Source organism: Bos indicus x Bos taurus, chromosome 26, assembly GCF_003369695.1.
Source record: "Bos indicus x Bos taurus breed Angus x Brahman F1 hybrid chromosome 26, Bos_hybrid_MaternalHap_v2.0, whole genome shotgun sequence".
In the NCBI taxonomy this organism is placed as follows: domain Eukaryota; kingdom Metazoa; phylum Chordata; class Mammalia; order Artiodactyla; family Bovidae; genus Bos; species Bos indicus x Bos taurus.
This window is the reverse complement of record NC_040101.1, coordinates 5,527,570-5,544,146: the sequence shown is the minus strand read 5'-3', so window position 1 is coordinate 5,544,146 and position 16,577 is coordinate 5,527,570. Positions and strand designations below refer to the sequence as shown.

The following is a 16,577-nucleotide window of genomic DNA, read 5'->3' as shown; positions in this document are numbered from 1 at the left end:
TGGATAATGGTTTGTAGTCCCTTCAAGGGCACTTCTCCGCCTCACACAGAGGTGGGGAGAGAGGAGGAGGAATTAGAGCGGTTTAGGTTAATTGCAAGAGGCGGCTTCCTCCTGGCGGTGTGAAACCTTAGAGGAGCAAATGATAAATCGAGTTAGAGTGACCTGTCATAGTGCCCTGCGTTCTTGTCTTTTCTCCTCATTTCTGGTTTCTACTTGATTCCGGGCTTGAGAGAAATTTTATTTTAGGCAGTTTTGATTGTTTTCAGGTGCTAACCAAGGGAGTTTTGAGGCCCGTGATGCTGGTGGGTGGTGGGATGAATCCTGTCCTGGGGCAGGGGGTGGGAGGGCAGGAGGCAGGGGGTGCTTTCCCTTTGCATCCTGTCTTTGCAGGACGGACCACGCTCTTAGTCCCAGGCTGGAGAAGCACGTGTTCCAGGTGGAATAGAGTGGTTCCTTTGCAGGCAGCTGATCTGTTCAGACAGCATCCCCAGGCCTGGCTCAGTAGGAAGTTAGGATAACAGAAAAGCATGAATGTGCTCTAAATTGGGGTTCACATTTGTGTATTTCACCCCACAGCTGGAGGCAGTGGTTTGTTGTGGCTTCATTGCTTTAGAGCGACTCTTCTGTGCAACACTGTAACCTCTAGCTACGTGTAACGGTTTGAGTTCATGAAAATTAACTGAAATCAGATATTTCCTGCCTCCATCACAGTGGTCCCATCTAAAGCCTTCAGGACCATAAGTGGCTAGTGGCTGCCAGATCAGTCAGTGCCGATGGAGAACGTTCCTCTCATCATGGAATGTTCTGTTGGGTGGTGATATTAATACTGTGGAATCACAGCCAGTGATGAGAGTTACAGAGGGAGCTCGGTTCTACAAAATCTGGAAGTTTGTTTAGTAAACAAGAGGAACGTCATCTTGGAATATGAGCTGGTATCATGGTAATCAATAAAGCACACGAGTATGAAATGATAATGAGTTGCCCATGAGAAAAAAAGTGCAGCCCAGTGCTGTTTAGAATGCCGTTTAGATACTAGACATCAGAGTTTCTTCATGTCCAAATGAACCACTGCGTTAAAGTTACCTGTTGCCTACTACTGTCTTCTGGGAAAAGTCAAAGAAAAAAGTTTTTTTGAGTTATGGTTTGAAAAGTGAGAGGGTTATTAGTTTTAGACTCACTAATCTAAATTTCACTGGGACATGTTATGACCTGGAGATGGCAGGTTGCTGCCATCTTTTTCTGTCCTGTAGTGAAATGTCCACTTGTAAAAAAATCACATGTTCAACTCACATTGTAGTTTGTGAGTTCTTGCTCCATTAAAGGAAGACTGATATCCAGATTCCTATGTTCAGTGTTAGAGACAAAACAGAAACATGATTTTAATAGCAAAATAAGCAGGGGAAGTAGTTCTTTGGGAAATGCCATGCTAATGAAACCCATTTTTTGCTCCATTAAAACTGATTTATTATATCACAGGGTAAGTTCTAGGGGAGGAATCATAGTGTACATTTCTCTCTCTCTCTTTCTCTGTCTTTTTGAACTTGGGGAAGTAAATGAAAACAGCCCTCAGCTCCCTTGAGTCATGTGGGCTCACGGGATAAATAACACTTGTCCTTGTTTTTGGAGATCATTTTAAACATCACACACTTATCTCCTTGCTCACTGCATGTTGCGCTTGGCTGTGCTACATGGTATTTCTCTTTGCCCATGTCGCCTGTTTGTATTTATTTCCTCAGTCCTGGTACACTTTCTGCAGAAAGCTCCTGATTCATGAGTCCCCTGAACACTGATGATTTATATCCATAATTGTGTCACAGTTTTTAACTGCTCAGACATGGCTGTTGTGTTCTCTGAAGATTATTCCATTGTTTTCACATTTAATTATTTTAGGCTATGTGGAGTACATAGTCTGATGGAGCAGAGTCTGTACTTAAGCTTCCCAAGCAATTGGGTCCAAGGGATCTTTTTTTTTTTTTTTTTTCATCTTGATTTTGCTTTTCCCTTCAAAGCACCCACCGCTCGACCTATGCTCTGGCCAGGAATTACTGAAATAGAAGACATGGTCATAAACATGCCTTGGGATTAAATGCTGTTCAGTCGTGTTGCTTTCAGATCAGTTCCCTTCTTTGTAAACTGTCTGACAGGCATGGAGTGTAGCTCTGGTGCACCTTTATTCCCAGGGTAGAGTCGAGCTTGTTTGCTTTACTTCTCTCGTGTGGTTCAGCATTTCCTGATCGATGCTCTTCCCTGTCTCTCTTGTCACCTATCCTGTCCTTTGTCGTGCGTTGCCTCGTGCCGACTCTCTCTCACGCTCGGTGGTGATGCTCTCTCGTGTTCCCTTGTTCCCGTCACCTCTGGGTCCCCGTGCCCCTTGTCTCCTGTGGTCTTGGTCGTCCCGTGCCCTCCAGGCTCGCGTTGGACGACGCCATCCGACACAAGCCGCTGAACATGTCATCCCGTTTTTCACCCAGGGTGGCAGGGGAGAATGACTTCCTTCAGACTGTTATAAACAAAGTCATTGCTGCCAAAGAAGTCAACCACAAGGGCCAGGGTACGTATCCTATGGTTTCGTTCCTTTAAGTGTCTGTGTGCATGAGCCTGGGAATGTCCTGTGTGGTTTGAATTTTAGTTTGATGATGATCATGACGTTGGTGATGATGGTGATGATCGTGTGTGATAATAATGGTGGTGGTGGAAACGGTGATGGTGATGGTAACAGTGATCATGGTAACGGCAGTGATGATAATGCTGATGACGGTCATGATGATAACAATGATACTGATAATACTGATGATGGTAATGGTGATAACAGTGATATTGGTGATGGTGATGATGATAACAAAGATGGCAGTAATGATTACAAAGATACTGATGGTCATGCCGCTGACGCTGATAACGCTGGTGGTGTAGGGTAATGGTGTTTGCCCATTGTCCCGGATGTACGTACAGCCTGTGAGGCTCTCCTCACTGGTCATCTTTGTAAGCACTACTGAGAACCAAGCTCCTGGATGAGAGAACACTGACTGGGATACTAGGATTAAACGCTTGCAAAGAGCCCAGAGTCAATGGGCCAGGAAGCAACTCCTTTGTCTGTCTTCCTTAGACTTCTCCAGCCGTCTCTGCTATTCAGAACACTTGAGTGACTTCAGCAGAGAATGAAATAGCCATCCCCTGCCTGTGATTTCACCTTGCTGCTTAGAGACACACAGACATTCAACGCAGCCCACCTCCCCGTGCACGCAGTCCTTCTCGCTGCTTTTTCTCACTCGTGTTGTGAGCTAAGCCCTGCCATGTTGTCTTGTGGGGCTTCCCCACTCCACACCCCTGAGAAAGCGGTTCCGTTTTGCAGGCCAGTTCCCCTTCAGGTTTGTAACTGAGGGGAGTTATCCTCCCTCGCGCACCTGGCGTGCAGTCATCGTTTTTAATCCCACGCTGACAAGTTTCCCAGGGGCTGACCTTCTGTTGGCAGAGGCTATGAATCAATCACCTTGGGCTGGTGACAGTTGGCACTCGCCTGGCCGGGAGGGCTGCTGGAAAACAAGTGTTTGCTGAGGCCCTGCCTCCAGCTGGAGGGGAAGTCACCTTCAGAGTCTCCCAGGCCTGAGACTGGTGGGACAATCCGCTTGTTAGTCCTTGATTAGATGCAGGCTTGCCATGGACTCAGTGGGGCTCAGGTGAACGGACCTGTTTCATTGTCTGGTTACCTTACGTCACTCGATTTTTAAGAAACAATTATCTTGATTCTTTTCCCATTGCCCTGAGGGAGAGTGTGAATCAAGTCTGAAGAACGTTCTGCAGGAATTAGCTGCTCCTGTCCCTCTGCCGGACTGTCTTTTGGTTTGAACCGCCCCTCCCCCCCGGAAAACAACAAAACCAAAACCTCAGCCCCAAACGTTATTGAACCATGGCCCCTGTAGACAGAGCAATTTTCAGCTGACCCAGGACCCGTCTTCTCATCAATTACCAGCCCTCCCAATTTGCACTTTAATTGAAAACCACGGGGAGACCCAATTAAAGCTGTTTGATTGGAGTCACTCTGGGGCGGGGTCCCCAGGCCTCTGGCTTCTCTTGCAGTGTCATCAGAGTTTTGATCCAGTTTTATTACAGGGTCACCTGGGAAAAGTGGAGACTGCTGGCAGGCCAGCCGGAACTTGCTGAAAAAGAGGACCCAAGCCCCGCCTCTGTCCGTCTCCTTGTTACTGTGGCCAAAATCTGTGTCACGGAGATGGGCTGAGGCCAGGCCCCGATTCCTTGAACTTCTCGGGGAGGAGAGGTGGTTTCAGGTCATGGTAAGAGCTAAGTGACAAGGGCATTGACTGCTTTCAAGCGGACCGTTGTGGCTTTCTGAACCAGAATGACCTTGGGCCATGTCACTAGCTCGTTGGCCTTGAAACAGACGTGAGGGAGTGACCTTTTTCTAGGGCCCACTCTTAGGCCTATTTCAGTGCTTTCCAGGGAGACCTGGGCAGGGCCCAGTAAATGCAGCACAGAGCAAGCTGCAGGGTCTCTGGGGTTTTGCCCAGCGGAGCTCCGATTCCCATCAGTGGTGACCCCTCAAGTCACAGTCAAGTTCATGGAGCCATGGGAGGGACTTGGAGAAACATGACCTGTCCCTTTTGTGCTGGCTTCCAGGCTTTGGCCTAGTTTAGGTTTGCATCTACCTCTTTCCTTTTCACAGTAGACAACATCTCTTATATTTAGCCCAAGTTATTCTGAAGCCTGGACCCAGAGGTCCTGGGATTTTATCTGGACGTTGAATCCTCACGTGCGTCCATCCATCTGCTCCTGTTGTTTGAAATGCGTGCATGCATGCCTGCTAAGTTGCTTCATATGTGTCCACCTCTGTGACCCCATGGACTGCAGCCTGCCAGGCTCCTCTGCCCATGGGATTCTCCAGGCAGGGACACCGGAGTGGGTTGCTGTACCCTCATGCAGTTTATTTTCCCAACCTAGGGATCGGCCCCTGTTTGAAATACAGCATATGCTAATTCCCTTGTGTTTAGCTACTCTGATTAAGCAAAAGTCAACCTGAAATGCACTTTTCCTTTGAAAATTGGCCTCATTTCCTCCCCTGAGGAAGTGTTTTAAGCCTAGCATAAACAGGAAAAATTAATCTCTGTGTTTAAATTATAACAAGGGATGTTACCTACTTACCGGTTTATCAGTGAGTTGAGCAAACTGGTACTGATGTTATCTTCTGATGGGTGGGGGGATGTGGGAGGGGGGTGTCCCGCAGAGCTGAGTAAGCAGGCCAGGCCTCCAAGGGCTCAAGGATGGGGAGACCCTGACCTGCCTCCTGAGAGTGACCCCTCCACCCCTGCCAGCACGGCATGTCGTTGAAGACAGCTGACAGAGCCACTGCTTTGCCTCCTGCCTTTGACTTCATTAAGTGTTGGCTTTCTCCCCTTTTATTGTTTGATCGCTGCTCCAGGAGTATTTTATACAAAGTGCATTAGCTTTGCAGAGGGAGGGAGAGGGGGCGGGCAGGCAGGGCTCACAGGGTCACCGTGCTCTCTCCTGGGGATCCGTGCATCTTGTTTCTAGGCCTTGGAAGTCCCTGTTTCCCCCTTGGAGAAGGGGGTTGGGTGGCGTGAGTCCCCCTTCGCTGTGACATCGTGAAGCAGGGACGGGGCCGCCCTGACTGCGCCACCCAGCCGTGTGGGTGGTCCACTGGTGCCCACCGCCCGGTGCTCCGTGATCTCCGTGGTTTCCCTTCTCAAGAGCCCGAGGGGACTGGGTATTTTTGTGGGTTCATGAAGCTGCCTGTGTACCTCCCAAATCCTCCTCTGCTATCATCCTTCTTGGGAGCATGGGAAATGATAGCCTTCTCAATCCCCTCCCAGCAAAATGCTACCTTCTGATTTATCTTCAACATATTATCAACTCTGAAGAGTCATCAGGCCTGGCTGCCATGTCCTTAGGGTGTGCCAATGCGGGATTCGTGTCCCAGGTGGTCAGATGCTGGAACCTCCCCCGTGCCAAGCTGCTCTTCCCTGGAAGCTCTCCTTTTTCTCATCTACCGCTACTTTCTCCTAAGACATTGCCTGGTGAATTAAAAACCGCTGATTCATTGAAATAGATTTCGTGAAGACTTCTAAAAACGTACAAGATATGAATATGTACGAGATATAACATGACTCACGCATCTGTTGCTTTCCTAGGTTTGTGGGTAACGTTGAAATTACTTCCTGGAGATATCCATCAGATTAGAAAAGAGTTTCCTCATTTGGTGGACAGGACCACAGCGGTGGCTCGGAAGACGGGCTTCCCGGAGATCATCATGCCTGGTAAGAACGGATGCATCCTTTAGTCCTTCTGCGCATGTGCTGGATGCAGCCGCAATGGGAGTGTTTGTGTAGCTTGCCACAAAGAGAGATGTGTACATGGGAACTCAGGCAAGCAGAGAGCGGAGCATGTAAAGCCCGGCGTGGTGGTGGGTCATTCCCACAGACAGGACTGCGGTCAGAGGGACAGCTAACCAGGGATCAGGCCAGGGGAGGAGGTCTCTCTTGGCTATATTAATTGTAATCTGGGAGCAGTCGTGTGGAGTGACTCCTGGTGGTGCAGTAACAGGGACAAGAGGACGGAATGAGCATTGGCCAAAGAGACGTCCAGGTGGTTTCTGTCACCGGCTGGGGAAAACGCCGCCGCGATCGCAAGCAAACCCACCGCTGGTTGGTGCTCTGTTGTCGCCCCAGTCAAGATGCCTGCCATGTCTTCTGCCCGCCTTGTCTGGCAGGGAAGGATGGGTGTGTGACATCCCACTCACCCTGGCTGAGAGCACGGAGAGTGTTTGGCCGGTGATAATGCTTAGTGATGTGGTAGAGGGTGAGCAGGCAGGGGACCTTTCGGAGAGCCTGTGCAGAATTCACTTTTTGGCTGCAAGGAATGGATTGATGATGATAGTGGGGCAGGCTTACAGTGATGCCCCCAGGTCTGTTCTGTGATCCCTAACAGCATTTGAATTGTCCAGAATCTGTTCACAATGAAGGGAGTGCAGTTTGGGTAAATACACCCTAGTATGTTCCACGTTTGGAAAATAGCCCTCTGGGTCGGTTACGGGTTAAATGACTCTCCCCCAGAGTGATCCACCACCCTGAAACCCCACCCCCTGGCCTCAGCTGTGAGTGTGCAGGCTGGGGTCACACACCTTGCTGGGTGTCTCACCTCTGCCCCTCTGTGGCCCTGGGCAGGTTACCCCATCTCTCTGATCTGTGTTTCCTCCCAGGCATGAGAACAATACTATTCCTACCTGGAGATCTGGCTGGAGTTTAGGATGCTTTAGGGTTTAAGTATCAGAAAGCACATGACCAGCTCAGACAGCCTCACCCTGGGGATATTTGTCGGTCATGTGGCTGAGGGAGAGAGACAGCCTGCTGCCGGGCCAGCCTGGACTGCCAGCTGTTTCTTTGTGTTTCCACTGTCTCCTTTGCAACTTGACTTTATCCTCTGGGGATAGGTCATGCTGGCACCCAGCTTCTTCCCAAATCCCAGTGTCCTGAAGCAGATGACATGCTTTCCATCCAGTATTTCCAAACAGGGAGACTGATTGTCATCTGACCCGGCCTGCTCAGGACTCCTGGGCGCCCTGGACAGTGACAGGCCGGGGTGGGGACAGGTGCATGTCGGCCATTCGGACTTCTCGGAGGGGGCAGCTCCTCCTGAAGACAAAGGTTGGATGAGGGAGACATGGACACAGTCTGGATGGACATCTGATTAAGAGGAGGCAGGAGGAGCAGGAAGGGACAGCCAGCATGCATGAATATACAGGTTCCGTGAGGAAGCCCGTGATGTTTACACCTGGTTCTCACTCAGGTGTGTGAGTTACCTTGCCAGTACTGCCCCCATCCAACCGTGGTTAAGCTTATTATACTGATAATGAGACCCCATATTAAGGTTAATCTGTGATATTTACAATATGATTTCAGTTTCCAAATAATGTTCATATTAATCATCAGATTTGATATCATGAGATCTTGGGAAGCCTGTGAATCTTTATCTCTGATATCTGTGGGACACTTTTTGGTTTGCAGATAATGTTGCCATTAATTACCTAGCTTGATCCTCAAAAGGATCCTGGAAGCCTCCACATGGGTGTTGAACTAATTGCCATCACAATTAAGCCACAGCCTCAAGTCACATGGCTAATAAGCAGTGGAAATGAGGGCAAACCACCCTGTGGTCAGCACTTGCCTGCAGCCCCTGGCGCAGGGCTTTGCTGTAGGTTCCCAGGGAAGAGCCGGTCACTCAGGTGCTTCACAGTTATCCCTTTGTTTATTATAGGGCATTTCAGGGACATGTTACCTCTGTTCCTCCAGGCAATTATGGCTCATTGTCAACGCTGTTAAACTGATAGGAAAAGACATCTAACATCAGCTAGATGGAGTGTTAGCCAGTCTCACCTGTACAGGACGAAAGCGAGGCACACAGCACGTTTAGAGACGATGGGACACCTATTGCTTGTGGAAGTCGTCTGCTCCGTACACAGCTAACGGATTTGGACTTCTAGCGGACGTATCGTTTACATGTGGATTTGAGACGCAAATTTATACATGAGGACAGCGTCACTGTCATCAGGAGCCCTGTGTGCACAAGGGTGCTTCAGAGTTAGCGCTTGTTTATTTTAAGGGCATTTCAGGGGCATGTTCTTTCTCCTCCCTCTCTCTCTCCAAGTGACTGGGAAACCTGGGAACTTCTAGTTCACACTGGTTGTGTCTCCCTTACAATTGACAGACTTAAAGAGTAAGTCTAAACCTCTAAGATAATCTCCTAGTAGGTTTGTGGGAAACCTGTACAGCTGACCATTGTTCTGGCTTGTTTGGTGTGCTGAGTTGGCGCTTGGCGTTCCTGCAGTGAGCAAGCCCGGCTTGAGGGACTCAACCATGTTCTCTCGGGCTGAGGGATGCTGAGAGGCTGGAAGCATCTTACCCTTGCGGGGCACGTTCATTCAGATCCCTACGTTTAGCCTGGTAGAACCCATGCCATCCCGCCACACGCGTGTTTATGGAGACACGCATCTCCTTTGCACAGTGGGAGAGCTGGCCGTGCCACCGTTGTCCCTGCTTCTCACATCTTCTCGTGGCCCCCTGGAAATCCTGGGGTCCTTCTGAGGGATCCTGGTGGGGAAGGTGGCTGGAGGCGTGGATGGGCCCACCGCGTCTGCTTCCAGCTCCTTCCTCCCCAGAATGAGAGCCCGGGAGGCATTTGCTAAGACCCTCTCATGAGTGCCCATTAGGGATGCTGACCTCCGTATGGGATCTTACTTCTGGACTGGAGCCAGAATCTCTAGGCCAATCAGACGAGGAGACTCTGAGGTTCAGCCACCCCGCTCTCCAGCACAAGCTGCTTCTCTGGCTGCTGAAGCCCCCTGTGAAGCTGTTGTAGCCCTTTTTGATGACGGCCTTGGTGCTCTGATAGAATTTTCAGGTGGAGAGATTGTGCAGACCACCTGCCTGATCAGTAAGGTGGTTTAGTGGTAAGTGGCCCTGAAGGTTAAGCGACTTGTCTGAGGTCACACAGCAAGGAAATCAACTCTGAATATTCATTGGAAGGACTGATGCTGAAGCTTCCATATTTTGGCCACCTGATGTGAAAAGCAGATTCACTGGAAAAGACCCTGATGCTGGGAAAGATTGAGGGCAGAAGAGGGTGGCAGAGGATGAGATGGTTGGTTGGCATCACCGACTCGATGGACATGAGCTTGGGTAGGCTCCGGGAGATGGTGATGGACAGGGAGGCCTGGCGTGCTGCAGTCCATGGGGCCGCAAAGAGTCGCACAGGACTTGGCAACTGAACAGCAGCAGCCTGGACCTGCAGCCTTGCCTCCTCCCCCGGCCGTGTGCACCATCGTTCTGAACTTCTCCGTGGTCCGTATCAGCGATCGCAGCCCTGCTTCCTTCCAGCAGCTGCTGTAGCAGTGGTAGCCACCCACAGGGATTATTACAATGATGACTTTTAAACGAAAGCTTAATTTAATAGTCACATACATTAAAAGCCAGAATAGAGCCATCTAAAAAGCAAAAGAAAAACAAGAAACCAGCGGGATTTTTTTTTTCCTTCTGGGACTCTTGTTCTTTGCCCAGAGCAGGTCGTTTGCCGCTCTTGACACGACCCTTGCTCATGCCCCGGGGGAGGGAAGTTGTGTCAGACGTGGGAGGCGGCCAGACAGACGGCAGAGCAGCCTTCAGAGGGTAGCGGTGCTTCCTCTAAATCATGCTGCTAACGAAGCTTGCAGAGTTTTCCCAATCGGACCCTTACCAGGGGCTTCATGTGTTCTCAGCTGGAGGAAGCGTCTTGAGCTCATCTGTTGCATGCGTGTGGTCTTATAATTTTTTTTTTTTTTGCACGGTTTAAGGCCCATCTCACTTTCAAATGTCTGAGTCTTTTCTTCTGCTCCCTGTGGCCTTATTCAGGAGCTGGACAGCTGCCTGCCTGGAGGAGAGATGATCCTTTGCAGAAAGTTTCTTGACCCATCCCTAGTCCCCGATCCTGGGTGTCAACTCAGGACATTGGCCTGTGGTTCAAATGCTGCTTTTTGTTCAACTCCATAGTGGAATGGAAAGGAGGCCAGCGTTGCTGGTGATCCTCGGGGTGCTGACTGCTGAGTCGCAGATGACAAGGGCTGGTGATGTGGGTTGCAGTGAGCCATGGATGCTGAGGGTTTGGGTGACAGTAGGGTCAGTGCAGACCCACTGACCGCATCTGAGCTGCTCTGGGCACAGGCTGCCCACAGAGTGTAGGAGCCCCCTGCCCACGAGAAGCCCCGAGCAGATAATTGGAGGCTGAGACATTTTCCTCTTTCTTGCGAGTCTTACAGTGATGATGCAAATTGCCTTTGTCATGCTATTAAATGCGGAGACTGTTTTGTAGAAAATACTTCATAATCACCTAATACAGTATTTATGATACTCTGCTCAGAGGGACAGTGAGTTTGGCAAAATTCACAGTTACGCAATGAATAATGGATTGGTTTCAAAGGTGTAATTTTCCCCCCGCCAGGTGATGTTCGAAATGATATCTATGTAACATTAGTTCAAGGAGATTTTGATAAAGGAAGCAAGACGACAGCTAAGAACGTCGAAGTTACGGTGTCTGTTTACGATGAAGATGGAAAACGGCTGGAGGTATTTGTTGTTGCAGAGCTGAACCTGTGGTGTTGGGGTCTTACCTCCCTTGTGTGCGCCTTGCCTCTGCTTCGGAATGTGAAAAGCCAGTCTTGTTTCTCGGGAAGAACGTTTGCTCTTTCTTCCTTTTCCTTTACCCAAAAGGGCTGGTTTCCACCGGGGTCCCGCAACTGGACAGTCTCTGGATGTCCCTGGGGTCCTAACCACCTTTGCCAAACCCCTCCTGGATCCCCGCTTGCCAGCATAAACCCAAGGCTTGGAGGGCGAGTGGCCACACTAGATGTTCAGATACTGTTGTTAGCATCTTTTGAGATGGGAGGAAACTGAGGCCCAGAGAAATCAACTTGACCAAGGTTAGAGAGCCTGTGAGAGGTGGAACTCGGGCTGGAGTCGGGGCCTCTGACCTTGTGCTTTCCTGGGTGGTGGTCGGGGAGACCTCCTCCTGTGTGGTCACGGCACCCTGCAGCTGTCCTGGGAGGGACTTGGAGACCATGGCCTCCTCTGAGGACTGGAGGCTGAGCGCAAGCAGGAGTCCCTGCCAGCTGCCTCTCTGGACCATGACTGCATCCTGGGCTTCCCGGGGCCCACGTGGCCCAGGGCAGTAACTTGCGGGTACCCATGAGGCTCGGCTCTGCCTGGGGTGGGTGCATCCTTTGTCTCTGGCCGACATCCAGTGGCCCTGCCCTGCGTCTCTCTGGAAACAGGCCACGCTGCTCCTGGGCTTTTCTGGTGTTTCCTTAGAGCCGAATGGTCAGTGTCTGGAGGAAGAGGATGGAGAAAGGTCAGCTCCTTTTTGATCTGTAGCTCTTTTCTCCAGCCACCAGGAGACAGGCGGTTTCCTGCAGATCAGGGTGAACGTTACTAGGGGTACGGAGGGTGGAAGACAGTAGCATCTCCAGACCGTGTGGCCATCAAGATTTGGATGTCTGCAGGCAAGGTTTTCTGCTGGCCGCCGGCCCCAGCCCGTCACTGGGTGGGGCGTGTTCTGTGGGCCCCGGGTTGTTGGCATTCCCGGGGCAACCTTGCTCCTTCTCCCGGCTCATCTAACAGGGGCGGGAGGAGGAGATGGATGCAGTGTCAGGCTCCACGAGGGCTGATGCGAACTCTTTATGCTTCTTTTAAAGCATGTGATTTTCCCGGGCGCTGGTGATGAAGCGATTTCAGAGTACAAGTCGGTGATTTACTACCAAGTGAAACAGCCACGCTGGTTTGAGACGGTTAAGGTATCATCTCCATGACCCTGTTCTCCTATGGGGCGGGTTATGAGATGCTCATTTGTATCCTGAGGACGTTGCCCCCTCGCACCTCCCCCCGCTCCCCAGGGCTGCCTGCCAGTGGGTACCTTCTGCCAGCCCTGGGGCGCTTTCAACAAAGTCGTTCAGGAAGGTTGCTAAGGAACCTTGCTGGGGTTTCTTGGAATTTACATTTACTCTCATCTCCTTTTGGATGTAAAAGCAAGACTTTCCTGGAGACAAATGACAGAGTCCTTTACAGACAGCTATTGTCTGTCTCTTCTCAGGTCTGTTTTATGTAAGGCGTGCTGTCTTTACAGCAAATGGAAAAAAAAATAGTGGTGGTAGTACATGGAGGACATCACTGGGGAGATGGATCCTGTTCCCTCAGCTGTGATGCTCCGAGATTCCTAGCGCAGCCCCCGACACCCCGCCCACCGTGAACCAGCCCGCACACCGCGGGCTTGGGTATTGGGACCCCAGGCCAGTGGCTGGCTCTGGAATGCAAACGTCAGCTTTGAGATTACGGACACTCTTGGCTTAAAGGCAGCATGTGTTGGGTCTTTTTCCTTTTACTCTAAGTCCTGAAAGAACAGCCTTCTTGCTGCAGCCAACGGCAGGTCTCCACAGTTACGAGGGAACATAGGTACCTCCAAATTGGGGCTAAAAACATAAATGGCAACTTTAAAAAATAGACGCTTCACTGTGAGGATCAGCACATAAAAAAAAAAAAAATTCAGCTTCCTCTTCCAATCCACGTGGTATCCTGGACAGCGTTATTTGGTGTTCAGGGCATTTGCCTTTGGGAAGATCACACCCTGTGGGGTAGAAGTGTGTGGAGAGTTCTAGGATGTCTCAGCGGAATGAAGCCGATTGCGGGAAGGTGCCGTAAGGGTACTGACTTTCCCTGTTTATCGCGCAGGTGGCCATCCCCATCGAGGACGTGAACCGCAGTCACCTCCGGTTTACCTTCCGACACAGATCATCCCAGGACTGTGAGTAGCCACACACTTCGTTAGCCCGTGTGTATTTATTATTGTGCATTTATTCTGGATTGTGGTGGTTACCATAATATAGGGAGGTCTTGACACTCCAGCTCCATGTCAGGGTGAACTCAGTCCTGTGAAGTGCTGTCTACTCTGGTTGAGCTGCTCCCTGGAGATCTTCATTTTCTTCTCGAATTTGTCCAGTGAGGTGCCCTTCCTTCCTACTCTACCCTTGGGTTTCGTCTTTCCCATTTGTTTTGTGATCCTGTCCCATCCGTCAGAAAATCGCTGAGCTGTAACAGACAGATTTCACAAATTGCTTTTAATGCTGTTTGTGCTGGTGCTGAAAACCTTGAGCCCTCTCTGGCTTTGCTGGCGGCCACTGGCATCTGGAACTCAGGCTGACCTTTTCTCGCCGGTGTTGGTATAGCCTTGGACATGATGCCAAGACTTTGGGAGGAAAGAGCGGCTGTTCGCATCACTCACCTTCCAGAAGGATTTCGCATCGAAGATGAAGTTTGTCTCATAGCCTGTGTTGACTTCATTGTCTGCTAAGGATCTAGCCCTCTGTTAGCCACCAAGCACAAAGTCACACGGGGAAGACGCATTACCGCCCTTTGTGGGCTGTATCCATCTGGCCGTCAGCTAAGATTTGGGAACGCAAGTGATGATACAGTTGTACATGTAGTGGCATCAGGGGAAGGGTGGCCTCAGTGGGCGTGTTTATCACCCACGACCCTGTGGGGACCAGAGCCACAGGGGTGGGCGGGGTCCTCAGCCTTGACTCTGTGTGTGTTTCCAAATATCTCAGCCTGAGGGGGAAATGCCCGGGGAGGGGGGTTTGATGACCAGGCAAAGTGGAAGCTGCCCTCCCCTTGGCACAGTGCTTGGCATAGAATCAGTTCAGTTCAGTTCAGTCGCTCAGTCATGTCTGACTCTTTGGGACCCTGTGGACGATAGCACGCCAGGCTTCCCTGTCCATCACCAACTCCAGGAGTTTACTCAAACTCATGTCCATTGAGTTGGTGATGCTATCCAACCATCTCATCCTCTGTCAACCCCTTCTCCTCCTGCCTTCAATCTTTCCCAGCATCAGGGTCTTTTCCAGTGAGTCAGTTCTTTGTGTCGGGTGGCCAAAGTATTGGAGCTTCAGCTTCAGCATCAGTCCTTCCAATGAACATTCAGAACTGATTTCCTTTAGGATGGACTGCTTTGATCTCCTTGCAGTCCAAGGGACTCTCAAGAGTCTTCTCCAACACCACAGTTCAAAAGCATCAGTTCTTCGGCGCTCAGCTTTCTTTATAGTCCAACTCTCACATCCGTACATGACCACTGGGAGGTTGGCCTCAGAAGGCACACATCTGCCCACATCCACAGAAACCATCAGCTGATGCATCTGGAATTGCTAACAAGTTGCAGAATGGTGTTAGACTGTTCATATACCAGCACCAAACTTTCCCAGCAACTTTCTCAGCTTTCTTTATAGTCCAACTCTCACATCCATACATGACTACCACCACAGCCTTGACTAGATGGACCTGAGGCAAGTCCTGGAGGCTGTGGTTGGCTCTGCACCCTGCACAGTGGAAGTCGTGGTGGCGGGGGGCAGGAGCTGCTGGGGAGGTGAGGGTGGGGAGCCCCACTGCAGGGCAGGCAGAGTTCTCGAATGCACAGAGGACTTCTCTCAGAAGCATGCTCCCCCTTTAGAACACCATCATTCCCCCTAATTAATAGATTAGACTAGGGCAGAGGGATCTCTTCGGTAGCATTTCAATTTTCCAAATCCTTGTTTTCCTTGTCAGTTTTTAAGTACTCATTACAGACATGACGCTATCACGATACAGTTGCATAATTAATGAAGTCTCCCCAGCCACAGCTGGCAGGGTTGGGGGAACGTGTGGAGCTTAGCAAGTGTGATGATGGTGAAGTCGGTGGGGCACCCTAGCGATGAGGGCCACAGGGGGGCCCTTGACGCCGCCTCGTCTGCGCACACTCTGGGGCAGAAATGGGGTGAGCTGAGGCCACACTGCACCCCCTCCCTACTCTCCCCAGCAAAACATGTTGCTTTACCTCTTCTGGAAGCAGGTGACGGGGTTTCTCACGCTGGGCTCCGTCCTTGGGGTTGCTGGGAAAGTTTGGTGCTGGTATGTGAGCTGTCTAATGCCGTTCTGCAACTTGTTAGCAATTCCGGATGCATCAGCTGGTGTTTGCTCTGGATGTGGGCACATGTGTGCCTTCTGAGGCCGACCTCCCAGGAGTTTCCCTTCTTTGTAGGGGGGCTGGCTGGGTGGGCAGCCCTGCCTGCCCTCTGGGGCATGAGGTCTTCTCCTGTGACTCCTGACGTGTAAATGTGTTGTCTGCCTTGTCATGGCTGCTAATGAACATGTGATAATTGCAGTCCATTCCTGATGTAAAGAGGCAGAGTGTTAATAATTTAAAGGTGCGCTTTAAAATTCTGTCCTACTTAATAGTAGGGCTGGGGGAAGCTGTCTGCTGGCAGGTATGGTCACGTGTCTTGAACCACGGCTGATTTCACAGAGACATGCTTTAATGTTCTTCATGTCTGCCCAAACTTAGAACCTGGTGGATCAGATGGAAAAGAGTCCACCTGCCAGGCAGGAGGCCTGGGTTTGATCCCTGGGTTGGGAAGATCCCTGGAGGAGGGCATGGCAACCCACTCCAGTATTCTTGCCTGGAGAATCCCATGGACCAAGGAGCCTGGTGGGCTACAGTCCATGGGGTCACAAAGAGTCAGACATGACTGAGCAACTCAGCACAGCACAAATTTGGAAGGATCTCTTCCTTCTCTCTTGAACACTGAGAAGTTTTATGTTTTCAAGAACCCTTTCACCAAGTTATTTTTTGATTCCTAGCGTACATATATTTTGCCTTTATCTGTCCTTTTATCTTTGGTTAGTCACTTATCACCCACCTCATTAGCTAGCATTTATTGAGCACCTATTATATTCCAGGAATGCAAAGATCAATGAGATGTACTATCTCATGCAGTGATGTCCTGGAGTAAGTATTCTGAGCCTCTGACTCAAGGTGGGCAGATGTATTGCTCTTGGACCTCTGTTGTTTCATCTCTAAATATAGAATCTGGGATCTGTAATTTTAAAGTTATTTTCTAGCCTTGAACTCAATGGTTCCATGCTGTGTTCAGCTTGCATCTCTGAAAATTCATCACACATCCATTTCTTCAGCCCAGAGGCCTTATTCATGTCTACCTGATC

The 16,577-nt window shown here is 50.3% G+C and overlaps 1 protein-coding gene across 2 annotated transcripts in view; it reads left to right on the top strand.

The window, feature by feature from the left end:
- Positions 1 to 16,577, top strand: part of DOCK1 (dedicator of cytokinesis 1) — a 554,660-nt gene that overhangs the window by 81,868 nt on the left and 456,215 nt on the right. Inside the window, exons 12-16 of one of the 2 annotated variants that reach the window (XM_027528650.1) lie at positions 2,409 to 2,551; positions 6,162 to 6,287; positions 10,999 to 11,123; positions 12,248 to 12,346; positions 13,278 to 13,350. In XM_027528650.1, the coding sequence (XP_027384451.1) occupies positions 2,409 to 2,551; positions 6,162 to 6,287; positions 10,999 to 11,123; positions 12,248 to 12,346; positions 13,278 to 13,350 (566 nt within the window). The remainder of the gene's footprint in view (positions 1 to 2,408; positions 2,552 to 6,161; positions 6,288 to 10,998; positions 11,124 to 12,247; positions 12,347 to 13,277; positions 13,351 to 16,577) is intronic. The other variant, XM_027528651.1, reaches the window with a different exon arrangement.